The sequence below is a fragment of the Phodopus roborovskii genome, unplaced genomic scaffold, assembly GCF_943737965.1.
Source record: "Phodopus roborovskii unplaced genomic scaffold, PHOROB, whole genome shotgun sequence".
Lineage (NCBI taxonomy): Eukaryota > Metazoa > Chordata > Mammalia > Rodentia > Cricetidae > Phodopus > Phodopus roborovskii.
In genome coordinates this window covers 3,454,977-3,479,156 of record NW_026126603.1, presented here as the reverse complement: position 1 = coordinate 3,479,156, position 24,180 = coordinate 3,454,977, and the positions used below count along the sequence as shown (strand labels likewise).

The following is a 24,180-nucleotide window of genomic DNA, read 5'->3' as shown; positions in this document are numbered from 1 at the left end:
ACTTAGGCACATGCTTACTCAGTGAGACATTTATTAACTTTCCTTGAATTGCAGTATGTTATCACCAAGGTCACTCAGCAGTGGAACCATGTTAAAAGTTAGCCCTGTTTCCTGATCAATGTGAATACTACATTTTTGGCCCCTTTTAAAGGATGGAATAAGAACTTAGGAAAAAATATCTTTAATAGACAGTGTTCCACTCTGCTCAACAGAACATTACAGCTGTGCAAGTCACATCTATAAAAAGCAGCAGGTTGACTTAAATCATTTATTTTTATTATGGCTTCACTGTCCTTCAGAGAGAGTGAGCCTTCAGATCTTTATAGGACCACAGCCTGAGGTAAAACAGGACAGGAGTTCATCTCAATCAGATTGTTCTGCTGGAGAGGGACTGAGATTGAATTAGCCTGTTGTAGCTATCCACCTGGCTTCATGTGGTTCTTAATATAAAAACCTTCCCCAGCATCTTATATGACAATGACGATTTCCATGCTGGACAGTATCCATGTTGGGCCATACACGCAGATGGTCATGTCAATGCAGCTGCCCACAGAGTGAGGTCCGCTGCATAATCACGGCAAAGTCCTACATGGAGACAGAGAATAAGAGCTACACCTGAGAATGGATAAGAAACTTGGCTACTGTGCCTTCTTGATTCCCAAGCTGACTAAAGGCACCAGCTTGGGAATCAGGACCAATGTGGATCAAACATTTGGTAAGACCTAGAGGGATGAACTTGCATGAGCTGTTTCTCCTGCCCAGGCCCCAGTCACCTAAAATATAAGGTCAGAATGATAGCATGCTAGCCCTGGAGTCTTGCTGTGAGGATCAAACAAGAAATGTATGGCATTATCAAAAGGATGTCAATAAAATCACTTGTAATAGGCAAATCAAGGAATTCTTAGAAAATAGCATTTAATTGTAAATAGCTCATTTCATATATATATATATATATATATATATATATATATATGACTAGATATGAGGGTTTTAGTCCTTATGACACAGTTTGAAACAAAGTGGGATCATCTTTCCAACCTTTCTCTAGAATAACAGGAAAAGGGGTTTTATAAATATCATATCCAGCTAGCCTTGGTAATGCACACTCATCTCCTCAAAACAAAACATACACCAAGAACCTCTCTCAAAACAAAATAAATTTTTAAAAATTTCACTGTAGATGAAAAATCTAGTTTTTTTGGAGACTCACATCCCATGGAGCACTTTGAATAATTCAAACCATAATGTATAGGCAGAGTAAGAATATAGTGACGAAAAAGCAAAAGGTGTGCATTTCAGAGTAAGTATCCTTCCCACACCAGATTCCCCTTAGCAATTATCCCCCCAGTCTTCCAGGGAAGGAAAACCTCTGACCATATCCTGTGTGTGCTTCTGGAAATGCCTATGTGACTATTAATATTGTTTAAAGTTTTTTTCACATGTGTAACCTAGACAAGGACTCTGCCCTTATGGCTGTGTTATAGTAGCAGCAACAGGAACACACACTAAAACAGACAGCAGACACTGAGTTAAGAACTGTAATTGCTGTGACCAGTGGTGGATTTGGACTACAGTGTCGTAAAAAGGCTAAGGTGTCAAATTAAGGCACTCTCTCAAGTTCTTGTGGACCCAATAAAGAACATAAAAATATGCCAGGAAGTGGTGGGGCAAGCCTTTAATTCCATCACTCTGGAGGCAGAGGGAGGCAGATCTTTGTGAGTTCAAGGCCACCCTGGTCTACAGAGTGAGTTGCAGGACAGGCTCCAAAGGCACAGAGAAATCTCGTCTTGAAAAAAGAACATAAATAAATCCTAGTTTACACCTATTGTGCTAGCCCATAACAAAGGGGAAAGAAACCTTGGTTTCCTTCTCTACTTTCACTCAGATGAGAACACATGCACTTTTGCCGCAAACATAGGTATTTCTCTCACAGTAACTGATTGCCTAACACCAGCCAATATTCTAACTCCATTCTGACTCAAGGAAATATGTTCAAACCCCAAGGTGAAGGAAGGGCTCTGTCCCACAAGACAGATGTGGGTGAAGTCCACATACCTGCAGATCTGGAAGACAGGCTGCACTCTCAACTTAATGTCTTCGTCGTCATTCTAAAAACTTACAGCTTGGAGACAGCCTGGTTAAAGGGGACAGAATGCTCAGTATGGAAGACAGGATACTGAACTTCCGTACACTGTCTGAGAGGGACAACTTCACATGCTCACATCCTGGGAGGTCTCTGAACCCTGTCTGGGGATGTGTGGAGGCTTCATTGCCTATGCAGGAGGGATTAAATCATCATTGTTCATTGGCAATCGATTCAACCTCCAGTCTCTCTCTTTCCCAGGGAGAGAGAGAACAAGTTTATTTTCAACACATTACGCTGTCAAGGCCTCTGGCCTCACAGGACTTCTGTTGTAACAGGATCAGCAAGCAATGCGGCACTCAGGGCACAAGTGATGGTAGGTCTAAAACCACACCTCTAACCACAAAGTCATGAGGCAACCAGCCCCATCCTTAGGGACTTTCCAAAGGCCACTTTATTAATATAAAGCCCAGGGTGACGAAAAGTTCTGGTTTTGAATAATAAGACTGGTTCACATTTGCCACTCCCATCACTAAATTGCAGGGATTTGGGGAGCTCTCACCAGGAGCTAAGATAAAGAACAAAATGTGTATTTTGTATTATATGCCACAGTATCACACAGCCTAATCATTAACTCTTCCGTTTACTCTCAAGAGTGTTCCACTTTGGCTGAGAAGCAATATGTTTGCGAGAAGCAAAAAATTAAGGGTGTAATTAGCTTGATTTCAAGCCTCTACAGTAAGTGGGGAAGGCAGAAAAGGTCCAGTGGGGTTGGTTTTGACATTGCATTTGGCAACATTAAATTTAGAAGATATTAGAGCAGAAATGCCTGGGAGAGGTTTTTCACTATGAGGCTGCAGCTCAGGGAAGAAGTCAGAGATGGAGAAAGGAATATGGAAAACATCAGTTCATGGTACCACTTAGCCACCAGGAGTGGTGGGCTAACCTGAAAAAAGGGTGGTCTGGAGAAGAGGTCTGAGCCCTGAAATTGAGATATGCAAGTCTCTTCATTTTGATGCTATTACAGTTATGGAGAGCAATCTCTTTCGTTGTTCATCATAAGGGCCATGGCTAGCACACCACTAACACAAGTTAAAAAGAGATCAACATAGCAATTAGAGGTCACCAGTTTATATTTGGTCTTCCAAAAAGAAGACAGAAGAACTGGGAAGGAAGTACCTATCACCCTTAGGGGTCAATGAAGAATGGGCAAAGAGCACAACCTCCTAGTGACAGACACGGTGGGGTAGCAGTGCCAGCCTGCTAAGGTTCTTCTTGGCTTTTTCTATGCTGCATTTCTTTCACCTGAATAAAGGCAGACTTCTCAGAAATTAGAACTTTCAAGGAACAGGGATGAACAAGAACTTTATGGGTTTTGAGTCTGGGTTTTTGTTGAGGAGGAACTATGGCTCCCATGACTCACCTTGGAGCAGAGGAGTTACAACTTCTAGAACTTATTTCAGAGGAGCAGAAAGCGGTCCTTGTGAAACCTGACTTCTGAAGCTGCTTCCTAGACCCCAGGCCTCCCTCAGTTCACAGAACTCAGCACACCAAAATGGCTATGATTGTCTGAGACCAATACTCCATCTTGCCATCCTAGGTTCCACGTTTTCATTTTGTGTATTTGCTCTCCCCTTCCCTGCATTTTGAATACTAAGAAAATGAAGAGGAAAAATGTCTTATTTCCCCCCCTCCCAGTTTCCTAAATATTTAGAAAATTGCCAATTTAGTACTTTGAGTTTAATGGGGTATGTCTCCACTTAACATCTTGTGGACATTTATAGGACCTTTTCTCTTTTAATATATACTTCTTTCTTTATTTTCCACAAAGCAATTTATCTTCACTACTGTCAAAAGTTACCAATAACCTTGATAAACTTTTTTTCCACCTGTTCAGAAAAAAATTGACTGATAAATCCAATTACCAGCATGCCCTACTCTTGACAAATCTTTACTAAAAAGCAGAATTTGGAATTACTTGTGTTAGAAAATATCCGTAAACATATTAACTAGACACTGTGGAGGATGTCCCTGAAACAGAAGTATGATAGACACCACTGTGGTTTCTCACTCTACCTAAAGTGATCCCTAAGTCTTCCATCGCCATCACTTTATCTTAATCTATTAAGATTCCAACATGTACCCTCTCTATTCAGGCTCCATGAAAAGCTGGGAGCAGCCTCCTTTGCTTTTGCTTTTGGCACAGTTGAAAACTAGACACTAAGAATGTACCAGGGCGGTGGAACATCCACTCAGCACATGTCTTAGCTTGGACAAGTCTTCAAGAACACCAAGATGAAAAACCAAAGAAACAAGCATCCTGAAGGCAAGAGAGATCACCTACAAAGGCGACAATGCTTTATGGGGGCTTCTTCCTGTCACTTCCTTGCTGTGACAGAACATCACAGAGAATGCTGTGATATAGGGAAGCCATTGAAAATCCGCCTCACAGGATTCGAGCTTTGGTTGGCTTGCTCCATTGCTATGGACATGTCACAAGTCAGAACATCATGAAGGAGTTGCTCAGCTCTTGGCAACCAGGAAGTGGCAGAGAATAAGAGAGAGTAAGAGGGTGAGAGAGATAGAGTAAGAGGAAAGGACAGAGAGAGAGAGAGTAGACAAGAAATGCCCTATAATCCACTTCATCACATTGAAATTAACAGCCCATATTGGACCAGAAACACTGAAATTATTTCTTCCATTTCCATATAATATACTATATTAAATATGTATTGTTTCATAGATTTGATAGTATTCTCTAAATATTTGGGGCAGGGAATGTTCCTAGACCCTTCAGCTAGGAACATATCGATGGATGCTGTAATGAACTCAGCATCCTTGTGGATCTAATCACCTCTCAATGGTGCCACCAGCTGAGGAACAGCTTTTAACAGGTGAGCTAAAAAGCTCATGTGTTTATGTATAAGCTGGTCATGCTGGCACATGTCTTTAATCCCAGCACTCAGAATTTGAGGCCAATTTGTCTACATATTGAGTTCTAGGCCAGCCAGGGCTTTATAGTGAGCCACTGTCTCAAACAAATGAAAGTTTGTTTTTGGGACCTAACGGTATGGCTCAGTAGTAGAGCATGAGTAACATTGGAAAAGCCCCAGCTGTATTTACCATCTCCTTAATTTGCATTTTTGGAAACCCCAAATACTAGTTGAGAAGTGCATATTTTTTAAATATGGAAAGTAGGCTACTCTTTTTCTCCGTGTGATTTTCATGTCTCTTGAAAAGCATGTGCATGATTACAGACCTAATACTAGGGAAATAGAAATAGGTAGGTCCCTGGGCTCATTAGCTGGTCTGTCTAGCCTAGTTGGTAGGTGTAGAATAAGAAGAGACCACCAAAAACCATGGCATTATATGGCACATACCCACACAGATGTTCATACCAAAATAAATATTGTGTGTGTGTGTGTGTGTGTGTGTGTGTGTGTGTGTGTGTGTGTGTGTGTGTATGGAAATGATATGGCGATACAGCATTTAAAACTTTTATGGCATTTTCCCCTTACATTATTACTCCAGAACAATAACAAAAACCTCATACTACCTGGCTCCATAACCACCATATGATATATGATATATGTCTCAGAAGTTGAGTTTCCTGTGCTGTGGAGTCTGAGCCATCTGTCCTGCCCCTGCCAGGTCTGGCTGCCATACCTTTCCTGAAACACTACTGAAATGGTGTTAACTATCATAATGTACAGAATGAGGCTTGATAGCATGTTTCTCAGAATGATGAGATGAAGTATGTCCCTCCTACCTTTGCTATCAGTCTTCAAGTCATAGAAAACCTGACTTTGGGTAGATTCAACCTATCAGATCTTGCCACTCACCCTAGGAATCAAATAGAAAGTCACCAGGAAGGCCAGAAAAGAAATGTACGTAACAAGGTACAAAAAAAAAAAAAAAAAAAAAAAAAAAACCAAAAACAAAAAAAACACAGGGAAGCAGTCAAACATGTCTTTGTCCTGCCTTCAAGAGTATTGACACACATTCCAAGATTATAGCGGAAGAGGCAAGAAGCATAGGTAGGTATACCATGTTGGTCAAAATGGGCTTTGGTTAATCGTTATCTCAGAGCTGTTTCTCTGGGAAAGTTGGAGTCCTCATCACTCAAGGGCAATTCAGTTCCCATTTGGAGACCAGCTCTTCGTTTACAGTGCATTGTCCTAGGCTCACTGTTGTTCTTAGCCAGTTTAGGGAAATGACTAGTGACAGGCAGGTTCCATTCCCAAAGTTCAGGACAGGAAGCTGGAAAGACTCAAAAGCTGTTATGTATGATGTCTCTGTAAATCTTAGAGGCTCCTGGAGGTATGGGGTACATGTATGTAGAATTTGTTTGCATTCACCTGTAATAACACAAAGAAACCAGGGACTGATGTTGGCATTTCTGTCTCTGTTTACCTTTGTCTTTGAGACAGGGTTTCCCACTGAGCCTGGATTTTGAATTTCAACCAGGCTGGCCAGGGCCTAGATCTTCCCATCCCCACTCCACTCTACTCCAATTAGAGATGGGGTCACCACACCCAGTGTTTTACCTCAGTGTTGAGAACCCAGACTTAGGTCTTCATGCTTGTCAGCAAGTACTCTGATCACTGAGCCATCTTCCCAGCTCCAGGTTCTAGTGGCTGTCATCCTGGTATCTTTGTCCTTAAAGGGGAAGGGCTACCTGCTTCATATGAACATGTCTTAAATAATTAATGCGGATGTGCAAACCAATCAGGAAATGGTCCAAAAGTTGAAAGCAGTGATGGTGCCAGAAATAAAATGAAGGCACACATGCCTTTATTTACCTCATTTTCAGTTAACCCTGAGTATCTGCCAAGAAGCCACTCCTGCCACAGCTTTGACAATCATTTGATTTCTGGGGACTCCCTGGAGGGGAGGACTACGAAGCCTCAGCCTCATGTCTAGGACTTATCTGTTTACTAGTCCGCTGTCTGCTGGGCACTAGGAACTTAAGAAGTCCAACTCCTAAGGGATGACCCTTCAGGAAACCACTTGTACCATCTGAAATGGGGTCATACCAATGCCAGGAAAGGATTCAGTCTTTCTAATTCCTTAACCACTAGCTATCTTGTTAGTCATGATCCCAAGCATCTTAATGTCAGCTTGTCATTTCCTGAATGGATTTCACTATTTTTTTTTTAAGAAAGGGAGCTTGCAATGTCTTTTTAAAGGGAATAAGAAGAACCTTTTCTCTGGAAGAGAACAGGAATGCCCTCAAACATTGGTCACAATATAGCTCTATAGTAGGGTGCCTACTGTGCATAAGACTCTGCCTTCAAACTCTAGACCACAAAACATATCTATCCAGTTTTTATGTAGATGTAGACAAAAGTGAAGACAAATACATGGCCAAAATTGAAAGGCATTTTTTCTTTATTATTATGTTTTTTTCTTATTTTACATATTGATCCCTATTCCCTCTCCCTCCCATCCTCCCATGCCGCCACACACTCCCCCCCCCCGTTCTATTCCCCATCCACTCCCCAGGGAGGGTGAGGCTTTCCAGAAGAGATCATCAAAATCTGTCAGTCATTTGGAGTAGAGCCTAGGCTCTCCCTCTTGTCTCTAGGCTAAGGGAGTATCCCTCCATGGGGAATGTGCTACCAAAGTCCTTTCATGCACTAGAGATACATCCTGGTTCCACTGTCAGAGGTCCCTTAGACTGCCAGGCCTTCTATCTAACTGAGACTCACGTTCAAGGGGTCTGAGTCAGTCACTCCTATGCTGGTTTCCCAGCTATCAGTTTGGGGTTCATGAGCTCCCCTTTGTTCAGGTCAGCTGTTTCTATGGGTTTCTCCAGCCTGGTCTTGACCCCTTTGCTCATCACTTCTCCCTCTCTACAATTGGGTTCCAGGAATTAGGCTCAGTGTTTAGCTGTAGGTGTCTGCTTCTGTTTCCATTAGCTACTGAATGAAAGCTCATGGATGGCATATAAGGTAGTCATCAATCTCATTCTCAGGGAAGGGCATTTAATGTAGCCTTTCCACTATTGCTGATTGTTAGTTGGGATCATCCTTGTAGGTCTCTGGATTTCCCTAGTGCCAGATTTCTCTTCACACCTACAATGGCTCCTCTATTATGGTATCTCTTTTCTTGTTCTCCTATATTACCCCCTACCACTACTCAGGCTTCCTGCTCCCTTTTGTTCTTCTCTCCCCTCTACTTCTCCCTTCTCTTTCTCCCAACTCCCTCTCCACTCACTGCCCCCAGGCTCCCAATATGCTCAGGAGATCATGTCCCTTTCTGAAAGGTGTTTTTTCTACCTTATCTTACATGCTCATGTTTAAGGGCATACATTGTTTGCTAAAACATGACTTAAGTGAAATATAATTTTGAAAGCATTATTTTTAGCCAGATGTGGCATGTGCCTCTAATCTCAGCATTCAGGGGACTGATACAGGGTTATGGGAAAGACCAACCTGAGTTCCTAGGGATACCCAGACAGAGAAAAACAAAATAGGAGTGGGGGGGGGGAAGAGATGGATTGCATCTAGGTTAGCTGCATTTTAGGTTAGCTGCATTTTAGTATAATCGGTGGCAATTGTTTGAAAATACTATTTTCTACTTAATTACTTGATCACTCATTGGGGAAAAAAATTAAGCTGGGCGGTGTTGCCCCACACCTTTAATCCCAGCACTTGGGAGGCAGAGGCAGGTTGATATCTGGATTCGAGGCCAGCCTGGTCTACAGAGCTAGTTCAAGGACAGCCAGGGCTACACAGAGAAACTCTGTCTCAAAAAAGCAAAACAAGACAAAAAAGAATTTAAGTGATTGAATTGAACACAACATTATAAAATACCAACTAAACGTAATTGCAAATTTCTCTGAACTTTACAAAAGAAAAATAACCAACATTTCATGATACTGAAGAGATGGTTCAATAGTTAAGAACACTGGTTGCTCTTCCAAAGGACCCAAGGTTAATTCCTAGCACCCACATGATGGCTCACAACCATTTGTAACCTTAGTTTCAGGGGACTCCATGTGCTCTTTCTGGCCTCTAAGAGCACCAGACACACACATGATGAATGCACAAGCATGTTTATAGGCAAAAGGCTCATATGCAATATAATATATACATATACACATATACATATATACATATATACATACGTGTATATATGTGTATATATATACATATATATAATGATTTAAGTAATTACTAAAAATAAAAATGAAAGAAAGCTATCCAGTCAGCAATGCCCGTAGCATATCCCCACTTGGGAGGGCCAGTTGCAGCTGGCAGGAAGAGCCAGTCCTATTGGCCTAGCCCTGGACAGCTGATATTTTGCACATGATTTTCTTCTTCTAACTCTCAGAGACCTTAAAAAGTTGTTTACTACAATGTGAATAATTTTAAAAAAGAAAGAAAGACAGCTACCTAGCATCTCTTTATCTGGAGTCCCAATGTCTTATTTTAAACGTAATGTCCTGCAGAGCTGTGCCATTTGCTACTGAGAATAAAATGACATCAATGTTTTCCCTTTTTTCCAGTACTTAGTGGCTACTGGTCAAGACTGGAGACTTCACCAGACTGGTTACTCAACTTCACTACCTGACATGTATCTCTATAGTCCAGCAGTTCTCAACCTGTGGGTCATGACCTGTATGGGGTAGAATGACTTTTTCACAAAGGTTGCCTAAGGCAATCAGAAAACTTAATGATTCATAACTGTAGCAAAATTACAGTTATGAAGTAGCAATGAAAATAATTTTATGGTTGGAGGTCAGTACAACATGATAAACTGTATCAAAGGGTCCCAGCATTGGGAAAGCTGAGAACCACTGCTGTAGTTCCTTTGTAATTCTCCACTTCCTAGTTAAATTTTTAAAAATCTATTGTTTGAACATTTTATTTACTTCTCTTTTATGGAAATTCTTCTAGGTGATAAGCTAAAAAGCAAGCTTAGGAATTTGGGAGATTATAGTTCAGTACCATTTTTTTCTAAAACCTAGATCTGCATTTGACAGAAAATGTAATTAAAAATATGTGCTAGGCATGGTAGTGCATTATTCCAGTCCTAGCACCAAGGAAACTGAGTGGATTTTGAGTTCAATACCAACCCAGGCTACATAGTAGGACCTTGTCTCAAAAGGCAAAAGGACAAAATAAAAGTAAGTGTGTGTGTGTGTGTGTGTGTGTGTGTGTGTGTGTGTGTGTGTGTTAAGCCAATTAATGGCTGAATTCTAAACAAAATATCAATGAGGAAAATGAAATAACATGGAGCAAAGCTCACTTTCTGCTTATTTAAATGAGAAGTGATTTATAGGGACTTGATAGACTTTGATTGTTGGCCAGCAGGTTGGTTGGCTAGTGGCTTGACACCTGGCTGCAGGACTGGCCTGCTGTCTAGCTATGCTGTGGTGTAGTTTTTCCCAAGCTCTGAAACTGTGACACTGCAGTGATTTCTGAAGAACACACCTTTCTCGTGGGGCTGGAGGAAGGGTAAAGGAGATAAAACACTTCAGGGGTGCCTCAGACATTGTAGGACTCACTGCTAGTGTGGTTTGAATTAGATGTCTCCTTAGTCTTGAGTATTTAAATAATGGGCCTCCAGTTGGTAGTGCTGTTAGGAGAGACTTGGGGAATGTGGCCTTGCTGGAAGAAATATGTCAGTGGAGATAGGCTCTTGGAGGCGAAAGCCTTGCACCATTCCCTGTGTGATATCTCTACTTCCTGTCCAGCCATGGTGCCTGCCAACTGCCAGGTATCCCCTCTGGGATGGTTCCCTGTGGAACCATAAGTCCAAATATACACTTCCTGCTCTAGTTGTCTTGATCATGGTGTTTCATCACCACAATAGAGAAGTAACTGAGACAGCTAGTATGTTCAGCATTCATAGCAGAAAAGTATGGGGATGTAGTCCAACAGTAGAATGCTTGCTTAGCATGCATCAGACCCTATGATCAATCCCCAGCACAAGGAAAACAAAGCCAATTTAAATTTTAAAAAATTAAAGCAGATAAAAGAAAACTAAACATTATTATTATTATCATTATCATCACCGTCATCATCTGAACAAAACCAGTCCCCTCTTAATTTGAATCCTTCAAACACATTTCCCTGCTGCAGATGCATCTATTGTAGGCCAAACGCACGCATGCTAAGAGTGAGGCAAAAACATGAGGGAAACATGAAAGCACACACAGAAATCCCATTTTCCCTCAAAAGATTAAGATTTAATCCCCACACCTTTCTTCTCATTGCCTTGCCATTGCAGGGCTCATTAGGACAGCCGTTTTCCCTGTGCAAAATTGGGGCATGATGAATTCCTCTTTGACATGGGTGATAATGGTTCCCCAGGTGTGTAATTTGTAATTATTTGCTAACCTAAATGCTAAATAGTGTGTGTCTGTCTGTGTGTGTATTAAATGTGTTCATGTGTGTGTGGGCACATTTATATGTGTGTAAACACTCATAACAACTCAAATGCATGTGAAAGCCAGAGGCAAATGTACCTTTCTCTGTCAATCTCTATTTTTTGAGACAAAGGTTTTTCACTGAACCTGGCATTTAATGACTGGCTAGACTGACTGGCCAGAGAGCTTCAGGGGTCCATCTGTCTCCACTATCTAACTCTGGGGTTACACACTTGGGGTGCCATAGCTGCTCTTCCAAGCAAGGGTCCTGGGACTCTGAACTGATATCCTCATGTTTACATGGCAAAAAAATTACATAATGAGCCCACATAAGGGAAAAGGCAGTAGGCTACATCAGCTGGTCTATATGAGCAAACTGAAAGACACAAGCAATACAAGGTCTTGGTGGCGAAAAAGAGGGGCTGTTTTCTCAAGTCACACACTGGTCAGCTATTTCAACAAGTTAGGAAATACTTTATTTTTTTACTAGTTAACCAGTCTGTGCAGATATACACTGAAGCTAGGAAGTTTCTATTTCACATGCTAACTCTGTGTCATGTGAGGCCAACACTAGGAACAAAGGACTCTCTCCAACAGTGTTTTCATGGACCTTGATTCCTAGAACCACTCTCTGCAAATGTCCAGGCCCTGTGTCTTCGCCCTCTGTAACGAGTACAGGTTTTTCCGCCTGCCGCCCGGTCTTGTCCTGCAGCTGCGCCAGCCCCAAATAATACACAGAGACTCTGTATTTGATACAATGCTGTTGGCCCTGTTACTTGTTTCTTATCGGCTAGCTCTGCCTTAATTATTAACCCATTTCTGCTGATCTATGTATTTCTCTTACCGGGGAGCCGGCGGCATACTGCTTTCTTCAGACTCTCCATCTTGACTCCTCCTTCCTCCTTCCTATTTTTTCCTTGTCTCCTAGTCCCTCCTATCTTTCTTTCCTATTGGCCAACAGTGCTTTATTATTAACCAGTATGAGAAACATATACAGAATGACATCTCCCATCATCTCCTCTTTTCTGTTTAAATAAAAAGAAGGGGTTTAACCTTAACACAGCAAAATGTATAACACAACGGTTATCCAATAAGAATCACAGTTAACAATATTTAGTCCATTAACATTTAGCAAGATTAAAGGAAACTATTCTATCATCTATCCTATATTTGTGAATCTAAAGTCCTATATGTATCTTATCTTTAAACCTAACTAAGGAAAACTATAACCATAACTATTTGTCTTCAACTCCATCAAAGACCACAGAAGGATAGTATATAAACTCTAGATATGACAGAGACATCTTGCTTTGTCAGTCACCTGAAGTTCTATTGTAATCTTCCATCTTCAGCCCATAGGCCATAGTGTGTCTGGCAGACTCTTCAGCCAAGCAGGAAACTTTAAACTGTCTTCTTGTATTGGCAGTTTGTCAGTCACTTTTCTCTGTGTCCTGCATACTGTCTCACAGACTCTTCCATAAAGCAGGATCTCTGTAGCAATGTCCATCGTGAATCAGGAGTCACTTTCCTGTGGGTCCTGCATGTCCAATTTATACATCATAAAGTCAAACAGTCCAGACAAGAGCAGTAGCCTTGTCCAAAAGGCTAGTCTTGCTATATTGAAAGCAAACTTCATAACACGTTTTTTCTATGTCCATCTTCCTTTCTGGTGCAGGTGGTATTGCCAAGAGCAATTATGTCTCACTGTCACGAAAACCCTAAACCATTTTAAATGCCATATTCTGTAGGTCTTTGAAAGGTTTGAAGAATGCCTATCTATCTCAGATACATCTCTGTGTATCTTGAAAACCTAACTAACTTAACTCTAAGCTTTGACTATCATAGGTAATTATCTATAATCTGTATTGAATTATATATTACATTTCTAAATGAGCTATATAAACACAATACCTAAACAAAAGGAGAAATATATATCTCACAAAATTGACATTAAATTGTATCAATAAATGAAAATCCATTCCAAAACAAAGTAATCATATCTAAGGCGTACGGTTTTTTCCGCCTGCCGCCCGGTCTTGTCCTGCAGCTGTGCCAGCCCCAAATAATACACAGAGACTCTGTATTTGATACAATGCTGTTGGCCCTGTTACTTGTTTCTTATCGGCTAGCTCTGCCTTAATTATTAACCCATTTCTGCTGATCTATGTATTTCTCTTACCGGGGAGCCGGCGGCATACTGCTTTCTTCAGACTCTCCATCTTGACTCCTCCTTCCTCCTTCCTATTTTTTCCTTGTCTCCTAGTCCCTCCTATCTTTCTTTCCTATTGGCCAACAGTGCTTTATTATTAACCAGTATGAGAAACATATACAGAATGACATCTCCCATCAGCCCTCTCCCCACTGCCCTTAGCATTCATGACATGTGTATGGTTTAGCGAGAGCTCTGGTTTATGAAATGCCATGAGATGGTAAGAGAGGACTCATCTTTGTTGTTAACCAGCAACTTTTGGTTTTTCAGCGCCGACTGGGAGATGCAGCAAAGAAAGCCATCAGCAAGCTCCAGGTCAGGACCATCAGGAAGGGCGACAAGGTGAGAACAGCTTTTCCTTTGGGTGAAGACATAGTCGACAAAACTCTTGTCTTTTCTAACAGCCAAAGTAGGAGAAGAATGGAAAGGGTAAACCTGTGCTGTCTACACGTATCTGGTACTTAGAATGTTTTTATTAAACATATTAAGTATTTATAAAATACATGCAATCTATTGGCAACCGAACTTGAGGAAGTTTGAAGTTAAGCATGAAACTATAGCCAAGTTGTACTGTCAGCATCAGCTGCCCATCAGCAAATGAATGGATAAAGAAAATGTGAAGTGTATGCACGATAATAAATGGAACTAGTTGTCATCATATTAAACAAAACAAGCCAGGGGCAGAAAGATGATGTATCACTTTTTCTCTCACATGCACAATCCAGAATTTACAAAAGGACTTAGAGGTAGAAGGGTTCCCTACTTGAGAAAAAGAAGAGCCCAGGAAAGGATGGGAGGACAGGAGAAGTTAGTGAAAAGTGAAAGAGTGTGAGACACATGCATGAGAGTGTCACCGTGAAACAATGGAGGAGTGTGACACTGTGAAGATGTCACAGTGAAGCCAGCATCATGTACAATAAATTCATACTTTAAAAGGTGTGCAAGTGGCCAGGTGTGGTAGCTCACCTCTAAGCCCAGCACTGAGAAAGCTGCAGCAGGTGGATTTCTGGGGATTCCAACCCAGCCCAGTCTACATAGTGAATCCCAGACTAGCCAGAACTACACAGACCCTGTCTCAGAAAAACAGAAACTACAAGAAAGCATTTAAAGCCTGGGGGATGCGAGTCCACAAAGGTGTTCCTTGACCCAGGTGACAAAAACTGGTCTTCAACATAGGTTGAAGCTGTCTAGCAGCCAATACAGAAAGAAAAACAGGAAAACAAAAGCTCAATATTTCAATCAGTGTTTGCTTACATTATTCCAAGTGATTCACAAATAAAAGCAGAGTAGTTACTCTTAGTATGACCCTGTGGAAGTTTTTCCAAAAGTCCTGGGAAAGAGAGCTGGACTCTTCATGTAAATTTAGAGTAAAAATGTGTAAGTGATAAATTTAGCTCTTCTGGACTCTAGGTCTTAGAATCCTAGTCATTGCACCAGCCTCCCTCACTGTAGAAGGGTGACAAGAAATCAAAGGTCCTGATACACCTCTAGGAAGGACGGAAAGGCAGCACAGTCCAATCTTAAGGCCTTTAAAGGCACCCTAACACCCGGTCCTTAAGAACAATGGATTACAATACAACATGCAGGTTTAGCATCCCCTGAAGATTTGGTAATAAATTCACACTCAAATGGACATCAGGTGTTTTCTCTGCTCTGAATAATTGATTTTTCTCACAAATTATTTGCTATCAGTTTAAATAATATGGAAATGCTGTTGAGATTGGCAAGAGACAGTTCATTTAAAAGGATAACCAAGAGTGTGGGAAGATACCTCGGTTGGTAAAATGCTTGCCCTGACTGAGTTTGATCCCCAACCTTCACAGAAAAGTCAAATATGGTGACACTTGTAGAGATAGAGATTGGAGGATTCCTGGGGCTTGCTGACCAATCAGTCAAGCCAAGCAGGAGAGCTCTAGTTACCGTGAGAGACTCCATCTCAATAGTAATCATAATAATGATGATGATGACAATGACAACAATGATAATGATGATGAGAACAGTTCTAATGCACACACAAGTGCCCTCACACATACACACACACACACACACAACAACAACAACAACAACAAATTTAGAAGTAGCATTAATTTTCATCCGTTTCTTTCCCCCTCAACCAGAGAGTGGAAAGTGCAGCATGATAACACAAGTAAACCACAAGGTGCCTCTTTTAGGTTTGCATACAGAAAAAAAAATCAAAACTCCATTTGCATTTACACTTAATATACACTTTAGATTCCAGAGGACCGAGCACATTATAAATCCTTCAGATGAACATCATTACTCACCCTTGAGACTTTGGCATCACCTGTAATTGTCATTTACAACATTTTGGGAGCTGCACATGGGAATGAAGTTTACCTCACAAAAGCTCTTGGAGTGGAAACAACACATGAAGGTTGGGAGGGATGGAAAGTAAGCCAGTTGATGAATTATTGATTAAGTAGATCAGTAATGCTGCTAAGAGGCTGGCTCCAGGCAAGCTTGCCTTTGGTTAATGACAGTGTTTGCTCAGGATGGAAGCTAAAGTCAGCTCTTCTGTTTCTGTTGCAGGAAACAGAGTCTGATTTTGACAACTGTGCCGTCTGCATCGAAGGGTACAAGCCCAATGATGTGGTCAGGATCCTGCCCTGCAGGTGAGTGGTGGGGCTGCCTGCTCTGGTGCAGAGGGGCAGAGTCCTCTGTGCAAGCATTGCAGACAAGTAAACGCTACTGATTTTGTAACTTCTGTCCTGGAAAACATGCAGCCACATGAAAGTAGAAGCCTTTCTTACCACCCTGTCATTGCATGAAAGGCAGACCTAACAAGACAGAATGAATGCATGCTGTGTATGTGAGGCAGCACTGTGGATAGCTTGGTAATGCTCCAAATCGTTTCTGGCTTTTACTAGTGCTATTTTAACTAAAATAGCAAATTCTAAAAAAGATGCTGTGAAAGGTCAGAACACACTCAGCAGTAGGCAGGGAGCGGAGGGGGGGGGAACAGATTCCATTTCCCTTGCAGTTTACCAGTGGAAAGACAATGTGTCCAATTCCCCCAGAATTCTAGAATCTCAAGGAACATTCTAGCATGCAGACTTGGGGAAACTTCCCCCCAAATGATGCTCCAATCACTTTAATTTTTCTCCCTAAGTGTAAGTTAGAATACCTGACATTTTCTTTGAACATCCTAATTAAACTAAGTAAGTTAGAGTTGCATAAGAGCCATAGCCTCACAGAAAATCTCTTTTTAGTTGCATCTAGGCAAGTGTCCTAAAAATAAAAATGTAATTGCCTCAATGAAAGGTACTTCATGTAGAGAAAATGGCTTGAAATATTCTTAAGTTTAAAAGCATATTACACAGAAAAGGGCATAACATGAAGATATCAACAGTCTATTGCTTTCCCCAAACAATACAAATTTTAAAACTATGTGTTAGAAATAGAAACAGAATAAAATAGCATTTGGGGAATTGGTTTAATAATCTCTAGATGATGAAGTGACCAAAAAACAAATAAAAAGACTGGATGCTAGATAGAACTCAGCATCTCTCAAGAGATCTTTCTTGAAACACTCATAGCTATTGGCCGTTAACAGTTTGAGAGTAAGAATTCTCTCCACCAGAGAGCCAGCAAGTGTGATTCAATTGTCTCACTTTCTACATGCCCAACTGCCCCTAAGTGGAACCACAAATGGGGTCACATCGAAGCTTAGCAGTTTCCTGTGGATGAACACACTCTGAGTAAATTTGAATGCATTGATTCACTTATTTGGGGGATGGTACACAAGCCTCAGTATGAGTGTAGATATGAGAGGATAGTTTGTGGGAGCCGGCTCTCTCCTATCATGTGGGTCCTGGGAATGGAATTCAAGTCATCAGGCTGTATGGCAGGCACCTTACCCACTGAGCTGTCTCACTGACCTGTAATTACATCTTTCTGGACATCACAGTGTGCATGCAGTGACTTCCAGAAGTCTTTCTGGAAATGGTAGCATGTAGACACCAGGGATCCCCTCTGCTCCCATCTTATTTTAAGGGATTAAAGCTCCAACCTCAGAAGCAGCCAGGTGTTTCTCCTCTTCGCATGGTTCCTACTGACACTCCATCATAATGAACAAGATCTGGTTCCAAAGATTATATGTACCATCTCCTTAGCTCTTCAGCTCATACTGTATAAAATAATTTACTCATCTACAGCTTTACCATAACTACATTTTATGGATCTATGTGAAATTGCTGGAGACTTGAAATTGTATAATCACAGTGTGATTTCATATATCCTGTTTTAGTGTCTACTTATGACAAGTTACATTTCTTTAATAACATTTATTTTTTCTTATTAATGCAGATATCCTTTATAATATAGTTATTTGGAAATATTAATCAAGAAAACAGTATTTTACTGCATACTATGAAAATGAACACTTTTGGAAGCTCAGTGTTATTGATACTAACCTCACTCTGGGCTGCTCAGTTTGGCTTCAGGTTCCTCCTTCTCTATGCAATTGGTTATTTCCAAGCCCACACATTGATTTTTTTCCAATATAATATTTGTGTTAATCCTTGGAGAATTCCATATATGCATACAATGTATTTTTATCATATTCACCCCCATCCTTCCCTCAACTCCTCCAGGGTCCATCTCATTCTTTCTCAACTTCATGTCCACTTTTTCTTCACAACTCACCAAGTCCAACTTATACTGTCCATATATCTGTGAGTATGGAACCATCTGCTGGATCTCTAGTGACCTAGTAAGGACCAAACCCTTACAGAAAACTTTCCTTTCCCCAGAAGCCAGCTGTCCATAGCCCCTCATTTAGAGGCTGTCCTCCTGAGCCCCTCCCATCCCTGAGGAATGCTGACTGGCTTGATCTTGTGTGGTCTTGATTAGGCAACCTCAGCTGGAATTCCTGAGTGCAGTGATGCTGTCATGTCCATAAGACACTTCTACTCCTTTCTTCTCTGAACACTTGCATCTTAGTCTTCCCACCTCTTCTTCCATGATGATCCCTGCACCTTGGGAGGAGGGGGTCACATACTAGTTCTTTGCTCTTCAAGGCCCTTACTCTCTGGTGCTATTTTCTTAGTGTGGATCTTGCTTTAAATGATAAAATGCACCAAGATTTATAGTTAATTACTGTTCTGTCTTACACTAGTCCACTAGTCACACATATGCACCCCCTGAATATCTCATGTGCTTTTTCCATGGTAGATTCAAAGTCAAGGTACTTGGATGGCTGCTGTTGGCTTCTTGCAGGCAGTGAGCACTAATGGATGCTATCAAACAGATGTAGGAGCATTGCTTCTTTGCTCAGTCATTCCCTCTGGGGTACCCTTAAACATTCCCTTCTGTAAAAATCATAAACTCGCTTTCCTAGTATTTCCAGTCTAATTCGTCCCTGGAATTGATTGTATCTCCTTGAAGTAAAAGCTATTTCAAAAATTATCCCAAAGAATACTAAGTCTCTCCTTTAAAATTGTGTTCTGTGGCCTCACAATCCCTGAATGCTGTTTGCATCTCCTCCACTGTTTGGGTACCTTTCCCATTGTCTATGTATGTACTTATACCATGATAGTTTCAGAATTGTCCTATTGTTTTCCTTCTCTGAGAACTCTACAGGAGTTACAATAAATAAGTAGTCTTCCCTTCTCATCTGTCATCATGGTGATTATCAAAGTGAAGTCACATACATTTAGTCCATTTCTTTCTTTCTCCTCTTTCTTCATCCAATTCTTCCCTAACACATGAACACAAGGCTTCATTGATGTCAGCCTGGACCTGTGCCCACAATGTGAGGGGCAGACATGCAGTGGCATGCACTGCCAGTTGGTGACAGGATGTTCTAACTTTCGTGATTTGGATTCAATCCCAATGTACCACTAAGGCATTTTCCAGGAAACTCAGTTTTGCTATGTCATACACATATCAAGATGTGCCAGTTGCTGTGTTTTGGGGTGGACTTGTGACTTAGGCTAGAGCTTGTGGTTATGATTCTTAGCTACACGCTGATCTTACTGTGTTCTCCTGTGAAGAGTACAGGTAATGCTCTCTGCTTCTTTTAACCTGTACCTTCCCAACTTGTTTTTCAATAGTTATTCATCTCAGTCTAGTTAACTGTTCAAGTTCAAAGGCACAAAGTATCAAGAAGAAAATGGATTCCTTAGGTGGATCAGAGTCCACATTTGCCTATGTAAAAAGCAAAACGATATGTTTTTCTTGCCTGTGTGTCCCTGTAAAATTCTTTCCTATCTATAATTTATCACCATCTGGTGAGGAGATTATTGTGTTTTCCTTTAATTTGGCATACTCCTCCACAGTTGGGGATAACTTCAAGAGTACCCTTGTAATAAGCAGGTTTTGTGACAAGCTTTGTAGTACATGAGAAACTCTTTTGAAACAATAAATATTTTATGGTAGGGACACTAGGAGGTACCACATATGGGATGGTAGTGGTGTGACCTCATGGGAAATAGGAATCTCAATGGATAATCAGAACACATCATGATATGGATATCCATAAGTACAAATGTCTGTAAATACTATGGGGCTAATACCAGGCACAATGATTGAGAAAGGCTTTGTAATCAATTAACCAATCAATCAATAGGAGGATGGGAAAAAGAAAGCATCTCTTTGGTTTATTTTTCCTTTTTAAACATTTATTTTTATTATATTTTATGTATATAAGTGTCTTGCCTGCGTGTATGTCTGTATACCACGTGCCCATATAAGTCAGAAGAAGGTGTCAGATCCCCTGGAATTGGAGTCATGGGCAGTTGTTAGCCCCCATGTGGGTGCTGGTAACTGAACCTGGGTCTTCTGTAAAAGCAGCCAGTGCTGTTACACTGACCCATCTCTCCACTTCCAATATCTCCTCATACTTTTTTAAAAATCTTTTTTTACAGCCAACCACAGTTTCCACTCTCATTCCTTCCCCTCACTTCCTTTCTACCCGACCCCATCCACTCCCCAGAAAGGGTAAGGCCTCCCATGGGAGTCAACAAAGCATGGCATACCAGCTCCTCCCCACTACATCAAGGCTGAGCAAGGCATGGCACCATAGGGAATAGGTTCCAAACTCTTCATACTTTTAAGTCGGGTTTGATCTATCTTGCATACATATTCTCATTATAGAAATGTTTTATAGAACAAAATATCTAAATATCTACTTAGTTCTCTCATGCAAGTAACCACTACTGTCATTTTCATGTTTCTTCCCTTTGCTTTCTCATCCTCAGTTTTGCAAGTTGGAAGTATTGTTGTCAACATCATTTGATATCCTGTTCTTCCTTACCATTGTAAGAATTTTCCAGAAAGAACACTGAGTTATTTGTGGCTCGTTTTGACCTTCCTTTGGACTCTGAAGCAATAACCAGACATTATCAAGCTCTTGCTTGCATAAATCACCCAAAAACCTTGGGGTTCCAAGGCTTCTGTAGAAAAAGACTTGCCAGAATTTTCCACTGAGGTAAACCATGAATGCACCCCACTTTGCTGGAGCTTAATTCTTAGTAATCCACCGGGGGAGGTGTTCTCATTCACATTCCACCCCCACAGACATGCCAAAAAGCAGCTTCTCACACACAGATGCTCTTGTCCATAGAGATCATGTGACCCGCTGGCTTATTACCATCAGGGGCTGATTACTAAGCAAAACCCTCCCGAAACTCCAACTCTTTGGGGTGTTCTCCAACTTTCACCTTCTCCCCAAATAACCTTCCATACCTATAGTTTGTAAACAGCATTCCATGGAGGGCTCTGTGTAGCAACCTTCAGAATGATAAAAAGGTCTTTATACTGAAGCAGGGGAGGGAAGATAAAAGAAAATCAACAACTAGCAAGCTGTCCTGAAATCGCTGAGGGTGAAAGTGTGCCTCTGCAGACTGACACCCCAGGGCTGCCTTGCTCCAGAGGAGGGCCAGCGGGGGGGGGGGGGCGCAGCACGTTCAGAGGGCCCTGTCCCTGCATCTTGTCTGCAGGACTGCAGCCTTGGGGCTTCCGGAACTTCTCATTGAGACAGATGTCTGTTTCCCTCAACAAGTTCATCTAAGGTCAAGTAATCCTAGGATGTACCTCTGGGCTTGTTTGGAAAGACTTTGTACTACACTTCTTACCTTTGGGTCATTTCCTCTGTGGTGTTAAATTCACCCACATAATGATTCAACCACCACCACCACCCATCTCCTACTGCACTGGACCTCCTGAAGCACAGCTATCACTCAAAAAGAACATACCCTCACCCGACCCATGAGAATGTTTTTGTGTGTTTTAAACTGTGATTTGACCTTTCTAGCTTTTGCCACAGAAGCCTTTTGGCAACATTGAAAATCCAAATTGTGCAGCCATATGATATACACCATAATTTACTTGCTTATTTGTGTCATTTAAGCTGTTCCCACATAGGCCTTTAATGCTACTATTAAATAAAGGGCCTTGATAAATAGCTCCTTACTAATATTTGAAGGTATTTTCTACTTTGCAAGGTCAAGATTCAAATTGATTAGCTGCACTCCCCAAAGTGAGGCTGAAGGTGTTTTCTGATCAACCACAGCTAATAACATTCCAAGAAAGGACAACTAGAACTACCTAGACTATTAGAGTGAAATTCCCATGTCAGGGATCAGGTAGGAAAAGAACTGAACACTGCTGAAAGGCCTCAGTTTGTCACTGTGTGCTGGAACCTGTTGGGTGAGGAGGTGCCATTCACACACTGGCAGAGGCTTTGGGAATGACTCAGAGGTATGTGGCTGGACTCAGAGGGACTAGTTATAGGATGTGACTACAAAGTAGGTGAAATACCTTGGAGGGCTGATGTGGAGTGTTGGCATGGGACTGAAGAGGGGCACTGGAGAGGGAGATGCTGGGGTGGGCTATTTCAGAAAAAAACAGGAGATAAATTATCAAAGCATAGGTGCCTGCTTCCCAGTGTGTTGAATGATGTCTATGTATGCATTTGTTTGCATTTAAAGCAAGTCACATCTCTTCGCTCAAATTTAAATAAAAATTACAACATTTTCCACACTATCTGTCAATCATTGTCCCACAAGGAGTAGCTTTCAAGGGTGGAGTTTTTCTTTACTCAGGGAGGAACCTTGACCAGAGTTGGTTTATATTTTTAATATTTTATACATTCTTCCTGCCCTAAGATATCCACCCAACTGAATCATGTGGACAAAGATCCTTGTTCAATAGACAGTGTCTTGATTCGGGAAATGCATAGTAGTTAAGGAACAAAAGTCCATATACATAAGTAGGGTGATAGATAGCCTAACATGCAAAAAAAAAAAAAAAAAAAACAAAAACACAAAACTGAAGGGGATAGGCCAGGAAATATGAAATGGGGAGTATTTTAGGGCTTGTGGAAAGCCAAGGTCTTAATCTAATGTTTCAGTTTCAGCAGAATCTTTGAAAGGCTGTTGCTCATAAATCATCCCTGTCCACCAGCCAAACACCTGCATTTCTTTCTTAATTGACATAACTGACGCATGTTATTAACATGGATCTGTTTGCTGCCTCCCTCCCATTTTAGTATTCCAATAACTCCTGCCCCCAAGGAGAGGTGGCAGAGTACATGAGAAAAAGGAGACAAGTCCATCTGTAAAACTTATTGAATAAACAAGGGCCCTATGGATCAAAGAGAGACCTTCCTGACTATAGCCCAAACACCTTTATACTGAATTAGTAAGATTCACTGAGCTCCTGTGGGAGAAAACAGAGTACATACACCAAAACTTCCTCAAGAACAGAGCATGGGGCAGACAAGCCACCCACAACGTTGTTCAGCCTGTCTCAGACGTTCACATGGTCTCAGTAGCTGCTTCCACCAGGCTTTCCTGGGCTTTACAACCCACCCCACTCAAAATGGAGATGCAGCTTAGAGTGTAAAGTGTGTACCACACAAGCAGGAAAACAAGGATCAGATCTAAACCTGACATAAAAGCCCGATGGGAATAGTGGCTCACCTGTGTCCAGCCTTCAGAAGGCAGAGACCGGATCCCTAGAGTAAGCTGGCTGGCTGCACTAGGATGAGCAGGCTCTGGGTTCAGTGAGTAAGTACACAGCAATTAAGAAAGATATCAAATGTCAAACTGGAGCCTCCATGAACACCCACACACACATATACCCACACATGGAGACATTCACATGCATGCACACCATATTACATACAAATACGTAACAGTGCCCACACACTGTCCTCTCTCTAAACTCTCATGCCATGAATCCCAAATGACAGCAGAGGGTAAAATCAAATTAGACTGTCATTCGGGTGTAGACTCCCCTTTTAGGGCAGGAGGGGACTCTGCTAGGAGCAGATACAACATGTGCACGAGAAATACCCTAACGTGGAAATGTATAGTCTGATGTAAAAAAAAAAAAAAAATTAACATCCTTTTAATATTTGAAAATTGGAAGAATCACAACTGAGGAATTCAAGCATTGAAAACAGGCCTACCCTTAACATTTTAAACCCAGGGGCCAGTCCTTCTGTAAGACGAGCCAAAGATGCTGGAAGTCCATAAGGACAGG

At 41.4% G+C, this 24,180-nt stretch overlaps 1 protein-coding gene across 2 annotated transcripts in view; it reads left to right on the top strand.

The window, feature by feature from the left end:
* Rnf150 (ring finger protein 150) overlaps positions 1-24,180 on the top strand; it is a 218,869-nt gene that overhangs the window by 132,607 nt on the left and 62,082 nt on the right. For both annotated transcript variants that reach the window (XM_051205857.1, XM_051205856.1), the window contains exons 3-4: positions 13,942-14,013; positions 16,222-16,304. In XM_051205857.1, coding sequence (XP_051061814.1) covers positions 13,942-14,013; positions 16,222-16,304 — 155 coding nt within the window. The remainder of the gene's footprint in view (positions 1-13,941; positions 14,014-16,221; positions 16,305-24,180) is intronic.